The 19,426-nt window shown below is 40.9% G+C and overlaps 1 protein-coding gene across 1 annotated transcript in view; it reads left to right on the forward strand.

Annotated features, from left to right (window-relative positions):
• The window catches only part of LOC109993396 (zeta-sarcoglycan-like), a 33,636-nt gene that overhangs the window by 7,861 nt on the left and 6,349 nt on the right, over positions 1–19,426 (forward strand). The window contains exons 2-6 of the mRNA XM_020646350.3: positions 797–991; positions 5,525–5,626; positions 11,400–11,487; positions 13,435–13,557; positions 14,483–14,555. Coding sequence (XP_020502006.2) covers positions 797–991; positions 5,525–5,626; positions 11,400–11,487; positions 13,435–13,557; positions 14,483–14,555 — 581 coding nt within the window. The remainder of the gene's footprint in view (positions 1–796; positions 992–5,524; positions 5,627–11,399; positions 11,488–13,434; positions 13,558–14,482; positions 14,556–19,426) is intronic.

The raw sequence follows: 19,426 nt of genomic DNA on the forward strand, positions 1-19,426 counted from the left end.
GTCAACAAGCTATTAGTATTGTCAACAAAGCTGTGACATGTTATTTAATCTATACAAATTAATTCGAAGTTTCAATGTGAGCAGAAAAGTCAAGGACCTTGTTTTTCAGGATTGTAACTTACATTAAATCACTATGATTGAGGCCATAAGTGTGAAGATTTGCCTGCAGATTTCTGTGTATTGAATATAAATATAAATATAAATAAAACATTTCAGAGCCTTTCCCATTCAGGGCCAGTTATTTCTACTGCTGATGGCTAAGCTTGTCAATGATGACTCTTAAGTAATGTGTCCTCTTTTCTGCAGTAGAAAAAGAAACACCAAATGTATGATTTCCCCCAGAGTAGCCACTTTGACTTGTTATCTCTTTTTAATAAAACAAATTCACCCAGTGACCTTGTCTTGTTGGCACAGAGGATGATGAATGACTCTGCCACTTGTTCAATTTCTGAAAGTATGTAGCGCCGATGAAATGTCTTTGTTGAAGTTACAAACTAAAAAATAGCCTTTTCCTCAAAATAAAAACATTGCCTAGTTTATTTGACTAAAATCTCCTCTTCCAACCATATATATTTAAGAAGTATGGATGTTTCAGGCTGTAGTAGTAAGGCATTTATCCCCTTCCCACTCTTCAAAGAAAGGGTAGAATAACATCCATGCCTCAGCCTAAAGTCTGTTCTAGTGGGGCTGGCAGGGTAACAACATCTCACAATCTGTATATGCTCCTGACGTGTGCATCTATCCTTGACAGACAGCCAACTTAAAGATGTATGAGAATGTTTGTGTTTGTTTCCAGATTACCCAGGAGCAGTTTATCCTCGCGTCTCAGTCCCTGCACCTCCAGCGGCCCGGCTGTGATGCCGTGTACCCGGTGGGACTGTACGGCTGGAGGAAGCGAGGCCTGTACTTCTTCCTGCTGCTACTCCTGGTCACCATGATCGTTAACCTGGCCCTCACGGTGTGGATCATGAAGGTCATGAATTTCTCTGTGGTGAGTTCAGCAAGTCTATTAGGCATTAACATTTAGTTATGCAACAACTTCACAAGTGAAGGTCCTGAGCTGCAGTTTATTGACGTGTGAACAGTCTGTTAATGTGATATTCAATGTTAGAAAGACTGGCAGTTCTTTCTTGGAAAATAATCTATGTATTGGGGCTATACAAGTTCCTGTGAACTCAAAATAGATGTTTAACATTTATCACCACATATGTTTGCACTGTTCCCGTTTTGCCAGTTTCTGGCCCAACAATGATAAAAAAATGAGTTTTACAGTAAATTTTCTAACGAAATTTTAAAGTTTGAAATATCAAGGTGGAAAAAAAAAAAAAAAAATTTGACTTCTCATCCTTCACTCGGGGGCTAATGCTGATTTTGAATTCAAATTAAGTTTTATGTTTCTTCAAAATTAAAGAGGTCTCTCACTCTCTCTCTCTCTCTCTGCCAACTTTCAAAAGGAGAATAAATCAGTCTGTAACATAAAATAATGAACAGATTTAAAAATGTTCAATTACAAAAACATCAAATCAAAATGAAAGAGAAAAACTAGTAAAGCAGGAGCCTGAGTGGCTGGAGGAAGACAAGTGCATAAAAAACTCAACCAGAAGCCCAGAAAAAGTGATGTCAACAATTGAATCTTCCTCTGAAACAAACAGTACATTGATTTTTAAGTTTGGTTTAGTAATGTGAAAGGGTCTTCCTCCGAAAGTCTTCTAGGCTTCCAAAATGAATACAAAAAAAAAAGCAACTTAACATTTATCGTAAAATCATTAGTTTAGATTTCTCTTTAAAAACTGCATCAAACTTATCACATTGTTATGAATCGAAACATTAAGGGTGTGCTTCGGTTATAGAAAAGTCTGGATTTGTGAATTAAACAAAATGAGATCAATTTGGAGATGATGAAAAACCTTTGGTCTCAACACTGGGCTCAATAATGATCTGCGTATTTGACCGTTTCTAAAGTCAGCATTTATTAATTCACTGTAATGTAGTCAAGGACGTCTCCTGATTTCTCTCTTTGACCTTAATACGACGTCTCAGAGGAAGAATCCTCAATGTGTCACAGGCATCATCTCATGTTGTGCACTTTGTCTCATCTGGATTTGATAAAGAATCACAAAAGACTCGGCAGCAGCCCGACTGACACAGTGCCTGTTAATCTCCAAACGGAAAACCAAACAGGCAGCTGCTGCGAGCTCCTCTGACATTTCCAGGGACAATGCACACAATTTAGCATTTTGTCAACAAACTGGGGATGGCAGCATCCCCCCTCTGTGACCGATGCGTCCCCGGGTTCCTGCTATCACTCCTCTACTCCTCTGCCTCCCATCAATCTGTGTCGCGAGCAAAAGACCTTATCAGTGCTGCTGGTGTCGCTCCAGAAAATGTACTTCCTGCTCCCCATCTCTGAGGACACGGGCAGCTAAATAAGAAAACACATGCCAAACTACACCCTGCTGGATTGGTCGTATTATCATTTTTCCGGGGGCCTCTGGCATGAGAGCATTGTTTTCTGGTCAAGCTCCAAAAAAAGCATGATCCTACATTTCCCACACTGCATTTAATCTTATTATTACATCCCCCCTGCCATGTCAATTGCCTCACTCTTGGCACATGGTTCAAATTATAATTATGAGCGACTGAGTGGGGAGAAAATGTTGATGTCTGCTTCGACCTTGCAAATCAGAGTTGGAGTCATCAGGATTTTCTTTCACTAACATTCTGCTGGTGTAAAGACTATTAATGCACCTTTGTGTAGAGTAACACAGTGAAATCCTACCTTTTAAGTCTCACCATGGATTCAGTTAAAAAAAAAGTTTTTGTATCTGGTTTCAATAAGTAGCAAATTACTAAAAAAAGAATAATACTGTGAAATTTCAAATATTATCTCATCCCAATCTGAAGCCCAGCCCCTTTAACTAGCTCGGTGTTGCCGCACAAATAAAGGCAGATCTCAATTAGAGGACCGTGTGCATCTAGTGTTTATATCATATGCAGGTTGGGAAAGATGTGCTGTCTTACAAAGCAAGACCAAATCATCCTAGTTATGTGCACAGTTAAATATTCGTTCAGGGGTAAATTCACAGTTTGATAGTCTGTTCTATTTTTTGCTGTTTTGTTTGAAAATAATACAAGCCGCCTCTTGTTATTTTCATTTGTTTCATAGCCCAGGCTTTACGGTAACTACAGTACATTGCAAAAGTATTTAACCCATTGGGCATTTCCACTTTTTACAGTTTCACAATGTGGAATTGAAATATTCTTATTAGAGCCCTCAACCTTTCACTTACAGCAGTCCGAAATCTTGACATCTGTTGAATGAACAAGTTAACCTGAAGCTATTACTACCGCCTGACTCTCAAGTGTTTCACAGAAAAGTAGTGAAATCTTTTTAAAGGTGCACACTAGTGATCCCACATATCTTTATTTTAAAATGTCTTCCAATACCATGCCCTCCTACTTTAAAATAGTGGAGTTTCAACCATTTAACCCAAATCAAATTTGCATTTTTATCGTGACAGCTTAGAGACAAGTTCTTCAATACTAAGGCACCTCTCTGTACCTTAACAAAAAATACTCTCCGAGCTGGTTTCTCCAAATTGACATTGCCTGTTTGTATTTCTGGGTCTTGTCTTAAAGTATAACTGATGTAAAATTCTGTATCTGCACCAACTTTACAGCTCTGTCCTCGATCAAAGCATTAGCAAAGAGTCGCCTTGTAAAGTTGTACAGGCACAAGGAGGATCCCTGTGTTTCAGAAAAGGACACTTAAACGTCTGTCTCCTTGTGAAGGACAGCAGGTCCTTGGCAGATCTCTTTGACTCTGCACTTTTCTTTTAAACCAGACAAAGTTGAATCTTCTAGTTGTCATTTTTCCACCACATAATCATGGCCTGTGTCTTTTCATTTCTTTCACCCACCAATGCCGAGGAGCTCGTCCTAGGCCTTCAGCGAGTCACGACTGATCTGTCGTAACGCCCTCCTGTTTTTGCTGTCTCACACCTAAACGTCTGACTGACTGTAGCTTCACACACCCTTCACTCCCACCACATCACCTCCACTTCAGCACAGGAGTGACTTTACCGTCTGGCTGCTGACACACAAAGCGCTCCACACTTCCCCACCCACCGCCTCCACAACTTTGTCCTCCCATACGTCCCCCGTCCTGTCTCTCTCTACCACGTATAATGGAGCTCTCCTCTGCCTCTATAATTCACTATCTCCATCCATTTGTGCTGCCAGCACTATGGCTTCTACCAACACGTCCATCAGAACCCATCTGTTCACACACATCCCATTCACGCACACAAAAGAGGCTCTCAAACTAACTTTGCTCACTGACGTGTACCATGGCATAACCTTTTGTGGATTCCTTCTGAATTATCTACCACCCAAATCACTTCCTGAATGAAAAAAATGTGTTGAAGGGAAATTCTTTTTTATTAGGGCTTTGAAAATGTGTTTTTGAATCAAATCTTTTCAGTTGAAATTGAAAAGTAAGGGATGATCCCTTACTTTTCAATTAAGATTGATCCGATCAATCTTAATGTTAACTGATGACATCTAACTTCTATCCTCTTCTTTCTCTATTGTGGTTGACAGTTGCCGTGGTAACTTCTTCTCGAACACAGTTAGCAAGTCCTTAGACACATATCCAGATTCATCATCAGATTTACTCTTAATAGCAAAATGATTTAAGAAATATGAATCATGCTTTTTTGAAGAACATTTGAAACGGCAGATTGAGACCATAAACAGGCCAGAAAAATGTCTGGTGAGGCAAAAGACGAATCGTGAAGTGGAGTCATCGCCTGTTGGCCATTAGATAAAATGCAGCATAATGGTCTTTCTGTATGTCCACGTCTTAACTACACAACATAAGGTGCCCACTAATGACGCTGTGTTTTTAATGGTGGATATTTTGACTTGTCATAGCAGGAGAATTCAGTGAATATGCCTCAGTTTCCTGAAATGTACCAGTGAACCTGGAAATAGCCTCTGAAATATGGAACTGTAATGGTCGGCACAAATGTAATATAAACAGGATTTGTTCTACAGTACAAGTTCAAATTTATTTTGTATTTAAGTCCAATTCTTTTGATGTTGTTGCTTTCTGAGGTTTTAAGTTATTTCTTGTAACACAACAATTTAAAGAAGTGTTAATAATAATCCACAAAGCCTCTGGTAAATATATTTGACCATACTTCCTTGGTCATCAACATTCATCTCACAGCTGCCACATTAGCCTGCTTCTCCTCAGCCCGCCTCCCCCTGCATGCCGCTCGTCACCCTGACACCTCCGAGTGTCTGCGCTATTGTCACCTCCATGTCATGTCCTACTTTCTCACTGTCACTCAGCTCTGCCGCCCCTCCACCGGCCCTCCGTGCCCTCCTCCTAATGCAGTTCAGTGACAGCGGGATTCCAATTTTTGATGCATTCAGGGAGAGATAATCCTTGAGAGTTAAAACAGGAAAAATCGGCAGTGCTCGTCACAGCCTCACTGATTGTCCTGGTTTGTTTCAGGACGGGATGGGGAACCTGCAGCTGAACCCGGACGGGATTCACCTGGAGGGGATCTCTGAGTTTGTCCTGCCTCTGTATGTGAGCGAGATCCAGTCCAGGAGGGTAAGTTGCTCCCTTGACTCTTTTCCACAACTCGCACCTCGCCTCTAGTTGATCAATACTTTGTAGCAATGATGAACTCGGAGTAACAACCATCGACTGAAACCCGTGTGAAGATCTCGCCCAAGCTGCAGACAAGCTGATATTGATCTGAGCGGTGAGGAAGTTATGATCAATTCATTAACAACAAAGGCCAACTTCCCCTGAACTCTGGCTTGATGATACTTTGATGTTAACTTATATTGTGCTTGGATAGACACTCTTTCTCCCCACATCCTTCTCCTCCTCATTTCCTGTCCCCCTCCACAGCGCACTATCAGGTCCTCCCATCGGCCGGAGATGGGTATTAGGCTACCTCTCGGCTCCTCTCAGGCCACATACAAACCCTACAGGAGATTACAGGCATTTACAGAAGGACCACAGCCCCCCCCCCCCCCCCCCCCCCCCCCCCCGCCCCACTGGATATCCAATCAAGCCCACGCAATAAATTCCCCTCTCTCACTTCCCTCCCTCCTCTCTCTCTCCTCTTTCTCCTCTTTGATGTTCAGTAGATTAACCAACACAGCTCCAGCGCAAAGTTGATCCAAATTTCTCCTCTCCCACACGACACACAGACACTCGGTTGGATCATCCCCTTTTTCAAGTGATTAGGCATGGTGCGGAAAGCAATTTCAAGCCCTGGAAGCCGGGGTTCCATGTAAATTTGATTTTTTTTGGAGGGATGTCGACAGAGGAAGTGGGGTACAATTCGCCACAGAGGATCGAGAAACAACTCGGAATAGCCCACTCTTCGACTTTGATGTCCAACTCTGAGCTAAGTGGTGATTTGAATAAAACAGCTGTGCGCTTAGCATTAGAAAACACCTCAAGGCCATAGCTGACACCCAAGCCCAACACTAAACAAAGCCAATATTTCATTCCCCGGTGCAATACTACCTGCAGACATTTTTATTGTCTTGTTTTACAGACGTGCTGTGCACCGGCCCCCTTATCTACCCGCACCAGAGATATTTGCAGGACAAAAATCTCTGTGGGTCACTCGATATTTCTCACCTGAGGAAATATGTCAAGCACTGCAAGAGCGAGGGGGATTACGGTTATCCAATGAGTGTACAGCACAGTGCACCGTGCTGTTCCTCAGTCAGATAACCACCATTGATCAATAAGCCATTACCACAAACAGCAATGACCTCAGTAGTGCACCCCAGGTATCTTAAAGTTAAATATAGCATGATTTCTCTCTTTTATATGTTTGCTGAATCCAAGCTGCTGTCAGCGCCGGATTCAAAGTAGCTTTAGTTTCACTTCCTTTTGATCAATCAGCACTTTGAAACCTCATCAATGACTGAAGCTGTAATCTGTGAATACCAAGTGGAAATAGCTCCCTCAGTGGTTTTGGCAGGAGCTCTGGTAGCTGGCAGTAAATTAGAGTCCAAGTGGCCCCTTAAATCAGCACTCTCTGTATTGTGTTGTGACAGGAGAGCTGCTAAGTTTGAAAATACAGTTTACACTCATTGGGATATCTGCCCAGCTAAAAAATAATTGAGAACAAAAAGGCTAAAATATTACTCGACAGCAGTATTGACTCTATTGCCTCTTGAAGCTGGCCTCATCTAAAAATGTATTTGATCGGCTTCAGAGTTGTGTCGAACTGTTGGAGGATTATCATCCAGCTTTTCTGTTTCTTTCAACTTTGTAGGAATTTAGTGTCTTTCAGCTTGTTTTGGTTTCAAAGCTCACAATGTTACTGATCCGACCGACTCAGCACAGACTTCAGCAGGCACCTGTTGCTACTATTGACTAGATATGCAAATGGACTACAGATGCTAACAATTTAGCCTATAATGTCTTTAGAAATGGCAGATGATGTTGCAATATATCAATTGTTGCAGAGTCTCTGTATCATGATATTATAGTTTTCTTGGGCCAAGTATCTTGTTGTTTAGTTTTGTATCTGAGTCACTCTGCTAATCCCACCCTTACCCATCAAAGTATCATGTTGAAACACTGAGGCCTCATGTAATACCATGTATTATACAGAGTATTTACACTGGGTTATATGTCCCTTTATTTTCCTCAGTGTGATTGCAAAAAGCAGGCAGGAGTGTTCATGCTGATGCGTCACATTTCCTGCCTGCTGTGCGCCTGCTGTGTTTGAGCCCGGGCGCTCACAGCTTCCTCTCTAAAACTTCTGATTCGGCATCAGTTTGCACAGTACAGTACAGTAATGATTTCCAACTCTTAGAAAATTAGAGTGCCATTGTTGCTTTCACACTGGGGCCTTGAATGGCGCTGCTGCTTTAAGGGTCAAGTGTACATGAGACTACAGACACTCAATACTACCATCGATTTAATATGTGTTACTAATGTTGGCCTCTTTTTGCAGAAGCTCTCAGTTATAGCTGTGCTGAGATGTCTGTCTCACCTCGACAGGAAGATTGATAGATGGATATTCTGTATATTATTTTCTTCACCCTGCAGGCTTCCCCTGCATGTCTTTCTATCTATACATCCATTCCTCCACCTGTTAGCTCACACAGGTAGCTCAGTGTCAGCGCACACCTTCTGTTATGACATAAAAGAGGACAACCTTAACATCAAGTGTTTAAAATCCACTTAACACTTGAATGTCCAAGCATATGATGCCTCACAAAGCCTACACCTCAAGCTGTGAAAGTCACAATACAGTGGATATTTCAGGAATGGGAAATAAGTCTGGAAATGTCTGTGTTTACTTGAAATTATGAAGTTTCTTTTTTCTGGCAAGTGAAATTTGAAGTTCTTCAGTAGACATATTGTTCTTTGTCCCTCACACAGGAACTTCAAACAGGGTGGATCAAATAATGTTTGTTCAAAGATTTTTTTTTTTGTACTTGTTTCCTTATTTAAACTGTCATGAAAGGTTTTATCTGACTATGTTTTAGCCCAAGTCACTACATGTATAAGTCTGAAAATCCATGCTGCTATTCAAGTCAAGAGTTTATTAAAATATATTTTTATTATTTCACAGAATCTTTAAATGGAAAGCACAAAGGAGAAAGTTTATATTTAAGTAATTGGATTCAATCCTTCCTGTTTATTTCCCTACATCGTGTAATAATGTTCTTTGTCTCTGAGGGACAACAGAGATCAAATTAAGTTAGAATGGGTTATTGTGTTTTTAGAGGATCATACTCTGATGAGTTGTTTTCACTGTTTTCTAAATGAACTTCTTCCTTTTAATATCAATCATAAACTGCAGAGACACAAGTGTTTTATTTATGTGAAGAACTGCAGGAGCTGATTTAACTCAACTGAAAAAGGAATCAGTAACTCGTCTGTTTGGCCTGCAGCCTGCAGCCTTTGATCCGATGGCACATGGTTTAGAACAACCGATGCAAACAGTGCGAGGACGTAAAACGAGGCAGGAGGCCAGAGACGTCCAAACAGCTTTAGTTACACCATCTAGGTCTCCAAATCTACAAACAAAGGGGACTGGATATCTGTGGACTGCAATGTGACAACTCGACTGTTTCTGCACATCTGCTGCCTTTATTTAAAAAAAATAAAACACACATCACCCTCCCTTAAAACACATCACCCAGGGAGGGTGAAACACCAAGTTGAATTAGTGTGAGTAAGCTTTATTAAGAGGTTTCATGGCAAAGTGACTGTTTCCCCTTGTGGTAATCTTATAAACGTTTTTTTTTCTCTTCGCTTTGAAATCAAGTTAAAACGCGTCTTTTCTTTCATTTGAACTCCGTCTAATTCTGACGCACATCGCTGTATGAGGCAACACAGTGCCCAGATCGTTTAAAAAAAAAAAAAATCAAAAATTAAATCTCTGCTGTTCAGACTGGCTCTGGTTATTATCTCCGGGGACCCTGACTGAGCTATTAATAGCATCAGTTGCAGGTGTATCTTTATTGGGGTGAAACTTCTCACTCAGTCTCACCCACTTGCATTAGTGACGCACGGCAAAGATCATTGTTAGCGCCAGCGCTGATCTGAATTCCAGTCTGCTGATGCAACCGAAGCCATTCACTTGTTTCATTCTCACAATTTTAAATGAAAGCTTTTTGGATCAGCAGCAGCAGCATTGCCTCAGAGATCTGAACATCCGTCAAACCCCAGTTCTCTGGAGCCAATTTAATTTAGCTAACAGTATTAAACTGAAATAAAGAGGCCCTTTTTAATATGAAAACTATTAAATATTCCTTCAAACATGTCCCAAAACAGCCGGTACCCTGCGCGTGGAAAGCTTGCCTGCAGGATTTGATTTTAAAATGAGAAAATTAAGACATAATAGGCATACATTTTCAACTTGTGACATGTTTTTTTGTCATTATATTTTCTTGTTTAGCTCAGTATTAAAATGAGCTGCTGGCAGAACAATCAAATATAATTGAAAATGTGTATGTATGTATGCAAATATGTGTGTGGGATTATAGTTTAAACCCAGAGCAGTGCCCTTCTTCTCCTCCACTTTAAGGTCTGCATTTCATTTTGCTCTCAGGACGACAGTACAGTGACGAGTTAGCTTTGTCTTCAGCTATTTCATCGGAGCGGCGGGCCGTGCTCCTGCGTATGGGCTCTGATGTTATTCATTGTATGCAGGGAAGCATCCTCTGCCTTACAGCAGCCATGGTAATTTCTCAGTCTGACGGGGCCCAGTGCACCTTCAACAAGAGGCTCCATTTATGTTCATTCGCTCTGATCCGCACTTGACCTTCCTCAACAGGCGCGTCGACTAAAAAGTCTTTCATGTGATCCCAAAGAAGTGTTGAGGAGAGCAACAGCATCTCAGTCACGGCCCCCCTCAGGAAACGGTTCAAGACCTTTAAACTCTTTAAAGTAGACTTCAAATCAAGAACTCGGATTTTCTCCGCGACGCAGTACTTCCTGGAGAACTTTTGTTCAGGATGAGCTAGAGAGAGCAAGCAGGGGAATCAAAATGAACCGAATGACCTCCATAAAGATACACACTGCACACACTTCGGATGATCTGCTACCATGTTATCCCTAGTTTTTTTTTAAGGAGAGCAAGTTCATCACACCTAGAAAACACCAGCTTGAATACGACTCCTATGACTGAATGCGAACAGATTTAATACGAAAAAAAGGAATCCAAATTCAATATGTCAGTGGATTTAATTAGTGAGTCACTTCTGTGATGAACTAAAGAGCAAAATGAAGAACACCACCTCCACTAAAGACACACAGCGGGGTTTGCAGTTAGTTTAGAGCATATGGAACTAATGACCCGCGTATAGCTGCTCTAATAAAAATGTGAAATTGACAATGAATGATTCAATCATCTGTGTAATGTAAGAGAGGTTACATCGAGGAGCATTCGCAGCTAGAAGATTATATATTAATTCCAAATATATGTCGATGTTGCACCACATGATAGATTTATAAAGAAGCAATAGTTTGCAGCCAGGTTTGCCTGTGTCAGCCATATGAGGGAAAATCGGTCATTGTTGTGTTGATATCTTGTTACAGCTGCGACACGACTTCCAAGAAAAGTCAAAGTTGTTGGTTAGCCAGAGATCTTCTCCAAACAGCCCCTCTTTATGTGGTTTCTAGGGATGATTCAGGATTGATACACCTTTCATTTTTACTGGCGTTACCAACCAGCTCCCCGATCTCAACGATAACGAAAAATAATTTGCTTACGCAAGACTCAATCTCCTACCTATGGAAAGAAAAACAATTCTAATATAACACAATTATTTTTCTACTTTCTTTCTTTCTCTTCTCGTCTCTCGCCTTCCCAATTCATACTTCCCCCTAGGACAGCATGCTGGTCTTACAGTCAGAGAAGAATGTAACGCTGAACGTCAGAAACGAACAAGGCCAGCTGACCGGTCAGCTCACAGTGGGTAAGTCTCTGATTGTCTCTGTTGCCATTTCACGAGAAGGTTGCCATTCTCCTGGGAGATCGTTGTCTGAAGTTAGTTTAACAATGACCTGTAGTTAGTGAGTGGACATAGCCACTGTGACAACACACATTTGTTTGATGCTGTTTGAAAGACTTCTTCTGCGTGGGGGAAAGCGAAATGAAAACCCCAGACTCCTACGCACTGCCTACTACAATAAACCAGTGAACAAGAACCAAGAACACTGATTGAGCCAGTCATTGTTAAAATAGGAACACACACCTGCTATTAGGGCTAAACAGTGTGGTTCTGGAAGCAAAACTCCCATTCATTTTCTTCATAGTGGATTTGATTATTAGCCACAATGTCATTACCATCCAAGGCAGACTTACCATGAGCTACCTGAGTGTAAAACTTTGGTTTATTCTCCTGTAGGAGAAACAAGTTCACATGATATCAACCTGGTTTTAAGAAAAACAAGTGTATTCACGATATCAAGGAAAAGAACTACACTCCCCACAATCATAGAGTGTCACAGCCATGTTTCTGATCGGTGGAGCTCGCTGTTTCCCATGGAAATGTTTTTTGCTCCTCAGCGTCATATGCGAACAGAACAACATCAGCGTCCTTGTGTGTCCAGAAAGGTGCTTACAAATAAATGTAATAACATGAACTGTAACAGTGACCTTGTTAGGAGAGCTCCCTTGTGGCAGACTTTACATACTGTGTGTTTAAAAATGTAACAGATTGACTCGCATCTGAGGCAAGCCTCCGGTGGCCACTCAAGGAACTGCACTTTTTTGGCTTCGAGTCTTACAGCTCTTGATGTGTTACCTGTGTCCCTGAGTGTCTAAAGAAACTCAGGATTATATGTTAATGTACATTATGCTCTTTAAAGTACAGCTAGTTAAAAAGTGATCTTAAATGAAGCTGTCGCTGACTGTTAATGGCATGATCTGTCTATTTTATTAATGACTGTAATCAAGATAAGACGAGCGATGATTCATCTGGAAATTCTCTCTGAACCTCTTTGTGCCTTCAACTCTGCAGTTTCTTGCAGACACTAACCTTTGCTGCACTTATTGAAAAGGACAATGGATTCTTCTTATTATCATCAAGTTCAACCATCAGTCAGCCCAAATTACCAAAGTCATTTACATGATTAATGATCACTGGAAGGCAAATGACCTGCTTATTAACATTAATAGCTATTGATCTTAGCCAACATAAGTTGAGAGTTGATGCTGATTTGAAAAGACTGCTGATATGACACGCTTTGGTCGCGCTTGACCTTCCACGGAAAATTAGTGCCTGCTTTTGTAGAAAGTGCGTTTTTGTCTGAAATGAGATGAAACTTGGCGAGAATAATTAAATTCCCCAGCAGCCCGTGGATTAATGAAAGCTAGAAGAGAAGAGAGAGAAAAAAAAAAGTTTCTGCATGCACATCTGGAAAAACACCAAAGTCTGGAGAACCGGAATTAATATTCCTCACAAGCGGAACACATTACTGATTTGTCTCCATCCATTGTAAAAGCAAAGCTTCGTCAGGGCGCCTTTCATTTGCAGAGGAAGCACTCTGCACAGTTTTTCACATTGCTAATAGCCTTTCATGCCTAAACTTTGTTTCAAAAAGCTCAGTTAAGACTCAAGGAACACATAAGGCTACCTTTTAATTGACAGCATCGTCTTCCAAAAGAGCATTATTGTCCGGCCTGCAGACAAAGGAAGCATTTTGGATAAAAATGTCTTCTGTTAATGCTTCTAATTTTCCAACTGTTATGCATGTTTCTTCCTGGAAAGCAAACAAATACAAATACCAAGTAAAAGACTTTCAATTGAATTTCTAGTGCTGTGCTTGAGTGCAATCTGCAGTGTTTTTAGATTTCATTTGATGAAACAAAAAAGCTCTTACCTGGACGTCTCTCTCTCTTTCACTCTCTCTCTCTGCAGGACCTGAAGCTGTGGAGGCTCAGTGTCAGAGGCTGGAGGTATGGAGTAAAGGTGGAGACAAACTGCTGTTCACTGCAGATGAGGAGGAGGTCATTATGACAACTGAAAAGTTCACCGTCACAGGTACAGTGTGCTGTACTGTCTTTTAAAAATATTCTAATATTAGAGGAAGAACTTAAAAGCCATCCATCATCATCTATCTGCGTGAAAACTGGTGTAGTTTGGACCTCAAATGGAACACAATTTGACAGAACAAAGAGACAAACATGGTTTAATTGCGCAACCATAGTAAAGCATGTTTTATGATGTCATGAAAAACAGGTAAAGTAGAGTTAAGCTGCATGCCTCATAAAAGCAAGATAAACTAATAGAACAGATTTCTCTTTGTGCCTACAATGCTGATGAAGGACCCCCCCCCCCCCCCCGAAACATTACACGATTCAAGTATCCTGGAAGTACAGATGACTTCATAGTTATAATTAAATGACATCACGTCATGCTGCACTTCTCTGCGTCTAATGTGAGAATTCAAATTCTTCTGTGTCAAGTCAAGTCCCATTCATTTATGAAGCACATTTCAAAACAGCAGCAGCTGGAGGGTTGTTCAATGCTTTAAAAAAAAACAATATACTAGAGTTTATAACACTTATAAGAATAAAGAAATCAATAAAGAAAACCTGAGAGAAACAGCCTCTTCAGGACCAGAGGGCTCAAGTGCCAACATGTAAAAATTAAATACAATTCAAGGCGGGACTTAAAAAAGAGTCAACGGATAATAATAAACTACAAAGAGTGACAAAGTAGTGACTGAGTTTGCGTTCATGTTCAAATCAGATATCTGTCATAACTTACTGTGATTTGAATTGAACTTTTCCGAAGATAGAAAAGATGTCCGTCTTTGTTTACTGGCCATTAGAAGGGTTTGATTGACAGCTTTTTAAACGGTTCTATAGACACGTTTCAGTCAATGAAAGTATTAAAGTTGATGCAGAGCTTTACTATAAAACATCCTCGGTGGTGAATTAAATTATTGTTTTTCTTTTGCTAGGCTCAGAAGGTGCCGTGTTTGGACATTCAGTCGAGACTCCTCTGATCCAGGCGAGGGCCTCTGAGGACCTGAAGTAAGTTCATATTTATCGACTTTACAGAATTGCATTAAAGCTTAATGTAACATGTTAATATCCTGTTCAATTAAGATGAAGATCATTTCAATGATGATGATAAATGTGCCGCTGCATTTCAAAAGTCGATGCCTGAGCTGAATGGGGAAAAAAACACATGGCAGGGACCATTATTCACCAGTATCATCACTCCTGAGCACTCTCCTTTATACTCAAGCATCTACTAGTTAGCTCGTTAGCCCACAGATTTAAAACAAGATTTGACCGTTATATTAATTTCACAGCCGAGGGGGGAACTCATGTGTTAGTGAAGCAGTCAGGGATTGATTAAAGCACAGAGAAGAGTATGCAGAAAGTGGGTGATTTGTAGACGCTTATTAGACTCACACACTTCCGTGAATACGCTCTTCAACGCTCTGAGCTCGAGGCTGCTCCATTAACGAGCGATAACGGGTTCGGTTTGTCGTCCACCTTACTGGTCCTGAAGGGAGCGCTGGGATCAAAGTTGGCACAAAAAAAAAAAACAGTGTTCTGGCATCTAATTCCTCCAGAGTGAGAGGAATACTGATGAGACTCTCTTTACAGCAAGCACACGTCCACATGCACACACACACACACACACACACACACACACACACACACACTCACAGGCACAGCTCACGGGTGACCATCTGCAGTGAGTGCACACTCTTAACAAGACAAACAGGAGACAGTAAAGACACACATTCTCCAACATGACGCTGGCTTCAGTAGGATTCAGACGTTCCTCTATTTGATGAAAAACATCGTATTAACAGACCGTCAAAGTTTGATTCTGTGTGTACAACATCTGTTTGAGGGCTTTAATTAAAATGTTACGCATGTTCACAAATCCACAATTTTTTCAGGCTCCTTCAAAATACGGTAAAATTGCATGAAATTCCTTCAAAGTAAAATAACTGAAATATTTCCGAACAAGCGTGCTGTCAGAACTTGAAATGAAAGTTCCTTTATTCCAAAGCAAATTTATTTTCCAAACGCCAACACATCAAAGAGTTTTAATATTAATTATGCAGCGTGATTAAAAAGGCAGAAAGTAAAAAAGTGAATCATGTGGGCTGTTTATAACATAAACCTGTATAAACTGGTTTTACTCTTTATTTTATTTATTTTTTTTAACTGTGTTTTTGGACTAATTGGGCTTTAGACGAAGAAAACAAGCTTCCTATTTCTGCAGCTGCTTCTGCCTTGTGACTTTTCTCTCTTCTTCAGTTCTACTTTAACACAAGCACAGGATGGCTGGCCTGAATAACGTACGCCACATCGTTATTGTGATGTCATCAAACTGAAGTTGAAACAAAAAGTTCTGCTATCAAGATTTGTGAAAAGTTCTTGAAGGTTTTCAAAACGTTTTGTTCAGTTATACATGTTCAGCCCTGACAGTGATTTAGATTATGGAATTGCAGGTTTAGGGAAAAGATAGCATTCATCCACAAACTCAAAATTCTAGCGAAGTATGGTTCACGCTGTGCTAGACAAGGGATTCAATAATTTGACTCTATAAAGCAACACGTCTGAAAATGAACTATTTACTGTATTGTTAGAATCATTACAGAGGGGCTTTTCTTCCATCATTTTTCAGGATCACCCGTTTATGATTTTTTGTGACAGTCAGCCTCTGTAATCTCGAGTAACGAAGGTAATCAACCTTATTTTTGTTAATTGCTTAAAATTTTACCAAAGATGAGGAGGGCAGTACAGCATCTGTTTCAACAGAAGGCACCAGGACAACTGTACCGCCTGATTCAGGGTGAGATTGACTGATCGAGTATTATTATTATTATTATTATTATTATTATTTACACATCAGACTGTACTGGAATCATTGTCCTCCCAGACTCATGAGAGAGAACTTGAAGGTGGAAATCAGCTGTGATCAAATGAAGTACACACTTTTTAATCTCAAGCCAGTTGTTTCTTTGTTTACAGCGAGATAACTGTTTTATTAAGATGAGATCTAAAGATAAGGTTTAAAAAATAATGGAAAGCACATTTTGCTCGGCTTCTAAAGCCAATTTCCTATGTGCTTATGTAAAGAAGACAAATAGGTTTTCAGAGGGTCTGAAAACACATCCTGCATGGGTGGAACAAAGAGAATGACACTTCAGACAGTGGGCTAGATTTCAAAGCCTGACAATTGACCCATCATGCTTCACTACATTCAGCTAGACCAATGTTGAACGATTAGCAGGAAGAGGGCGTAATGAATGACATGCAGTAAAGCACTGAGGGTCGGAGTGGAGAACTCAGAACTCTTTGCTTTGTGACCCGTTAGACAGTCTTCTTTTGACCAATTATTACCAGCAAATATATCTCTCAGTTGTTACCAGGCCAAAGACTGATTCCCCTCGCTTTCCTCTGCAAATGTTAAACTATAATTCAACAGTGCTTTCTGTCTTATGGTTGAATACTTTCACTCCCCCTCCACCTTAAACTCTCTGACCACTTCAGGCTCTTTTTCATTAGAAAGACAGACGCTCAATTAAGAGTCAGAACAGCCTGTTGGTTGATTGATTGGAGGTGTAACTCTAATTCATCATCTAATATAATGAGATCATACTGTATAATTATGGCGACAGTATCAGAACAGTTTGACTCGTACTAAAAGTGAGATTCTTAAACCGTGGCATATCGATGTTATCACCAAGTCTGTCCCATCACTTTCACAGCTGATTCAAAACAATAAAAAAAAAAACATGCTATGAAGCCGACTCGATTATTTTTAGACTCCCCGCTGGCTATAAATGTGGCTGGAGGCAAAATGTGTCCGGGTGGTCTGTGGGTACATCTCAAAGTCCCTCAGTGTGTGTGTGTCAGTTTTTAGAACAATAGTTCAAGAACACCCAGGGGGAATATCTGCTTATTTGGCACAAACATTCACTAGGACTTAAGGATAAATAATTGGATTCTGCTGGTTCAAAATCAGGCCACTCTGATCTCTCAGAACATGTCTTTATGCAAAAACTCATCATTCATTTGCTTATCTTCACATACATTCACACAGACGTCTAACGGGAGCCTTTCTGGAAAACAAACAAAAGCCTTCTCCAGCCATGATTTGGCTCTTTGTTAAATATATCTCATGGAACTCCAGACAGACTTCCTCCTCATGCGGCACAAACATCGACTTGAACTCAGGGACAAGCTGATCACATGATCAGAGCTCAAGGTTGCGTGTGCCTCTCTCTCTCATGAACACAATATCCTTGGCCTATCTTTTCCATATTTTGAATTTTAGGGTCATTCATTTTTTTCTATATTTCTATTATGAAAGACTGAATTCCCCCCTGCCAGTGGACCACATGTCCACTGTCATTCTGTGGTAAATACTGAGGAATATAAACTGTCATTTGACTGGATACAACCATGAGGCAGACATTCTAGTGCCCCTGTCATGTATTGTTTATTCTTCTGTAGCTGTGAGACTTTTTTAATCATGCATTTAATCCCCCCTCGCACCGCCCTGAAAGAGCACAAGTTGAGCCTTCTTTGCAAACCTCTCTCCACCTGTTAGTAAAGCTCTCTGGGTGACACCGAGACAGCTCGGCTCTCATCCATGTCACTCTGCCTTTCCCGTTTCAGGACACACGATTCTCTTTTCGATGCGTTTTTATTTCTCTGCAGGCCAGCACGGTAATCTCAGGAAAGAAAACGAGCACAGACCAAATCAAAGAAATCCACCTCAGATCAGCCTTTCCTTTTGAAGCACCTGTTCCTCCTTCCTTGAGCACCCTGTGTGTGTACAGTCATGCGCAAGTCTGTCTCTGTCATCATCATGATGCCGCTCAAGATTTCCATGGACAATAATGAAGAATGAAGGGGACCACTGCTTCAGTGAATGTGTATCCTATCAATCCTATAAAGATGCAAAATGTTTACAGTTAAGGAGCCTGATCGATTTAAAGCCCAGTGAGGTTTTCTTTTGTTCTACTTTGTTTCATGCTTTGGTCCCTTGTCCTTGTCAACTGTGTGTGTGTGTGTGTGTGTGTGTGTGTGTGTGTGTGTGTGTGTGTGTGTGTGTGTGTGTGTGTGTGTGTGTGTGTGTGTGTGTGTGTGTGTGTGTGTGTGTGTGTGTATATATATATATATAAAAAGCCGGTTTGTGAATAGTGACTGGTTCTGAGGATCTATGAGAAGCAGAAACCTTGATCTTGATGTGCTCTGAAACAAGGGCGCAGCAGTTATAAAGTGGATATAGTCCTGAAGGAGCCACCTGTCAGTTTGTCATGTCCTTCTCCGGCTCGCAGCTTCATTACCTTCAGACATCACTCTTGTATGGCTCTGATCTGCTCCTTCACCTGGCACTGACCTCCCAGGTTCAGCTTCACTCTCAAAAACACCCCCCCCCCCCCCCCCCCCCCCCCATCCCCCCGGCTCTGAGTTTGAGGACCGATATCAGAACGGATAATTGCAGGAAATTTGGCTCTGAGGATTCATGTTTTGACTCCTCGGCTTGCTGCCCACTCATAGCAGCTTCGAGCCAGACATGGCAGGCCTGGATGTGAAAATATTTCTGTCCATTACATAATAGGATCATCTTGTGTCTCTTTCTGGAGGATGGTGCTCTGATTCCTGATGTCCCAAATCCATCTGACGAGGGAAGGAAGCAGTGTAAGAATTTCCTGTCATATTCTTCTTGGTAAAACTGGTTCAGTGTCATTCCTCTCAAAATGTCTCTGATACATCTGTCTTCCAGTTTGTTTACACCTAGAGTCAACTCTCCTGACATGTAGGGAGGACAAACGGTAGATTGACGTCTGATCAACGCGAGAGAAAGTCTCGACTGAGCCGAGAACAAACTTCTATTTGCAGTTTTTAGCTTACTGTAAATA

This window comes from Labrus bergylta, chromosome 22, assembly GCF_963930695.1.
Source record: "Labrus bergylta chromosome 22, fLabBer1.1, whole genome shotgun sequence".
Taxonomy (NCBI): Eukaryota; Metazoa; Chordata; class Actinopteri; order Labriformes; family Labridae; genus Labrus; species Labrus bergylta.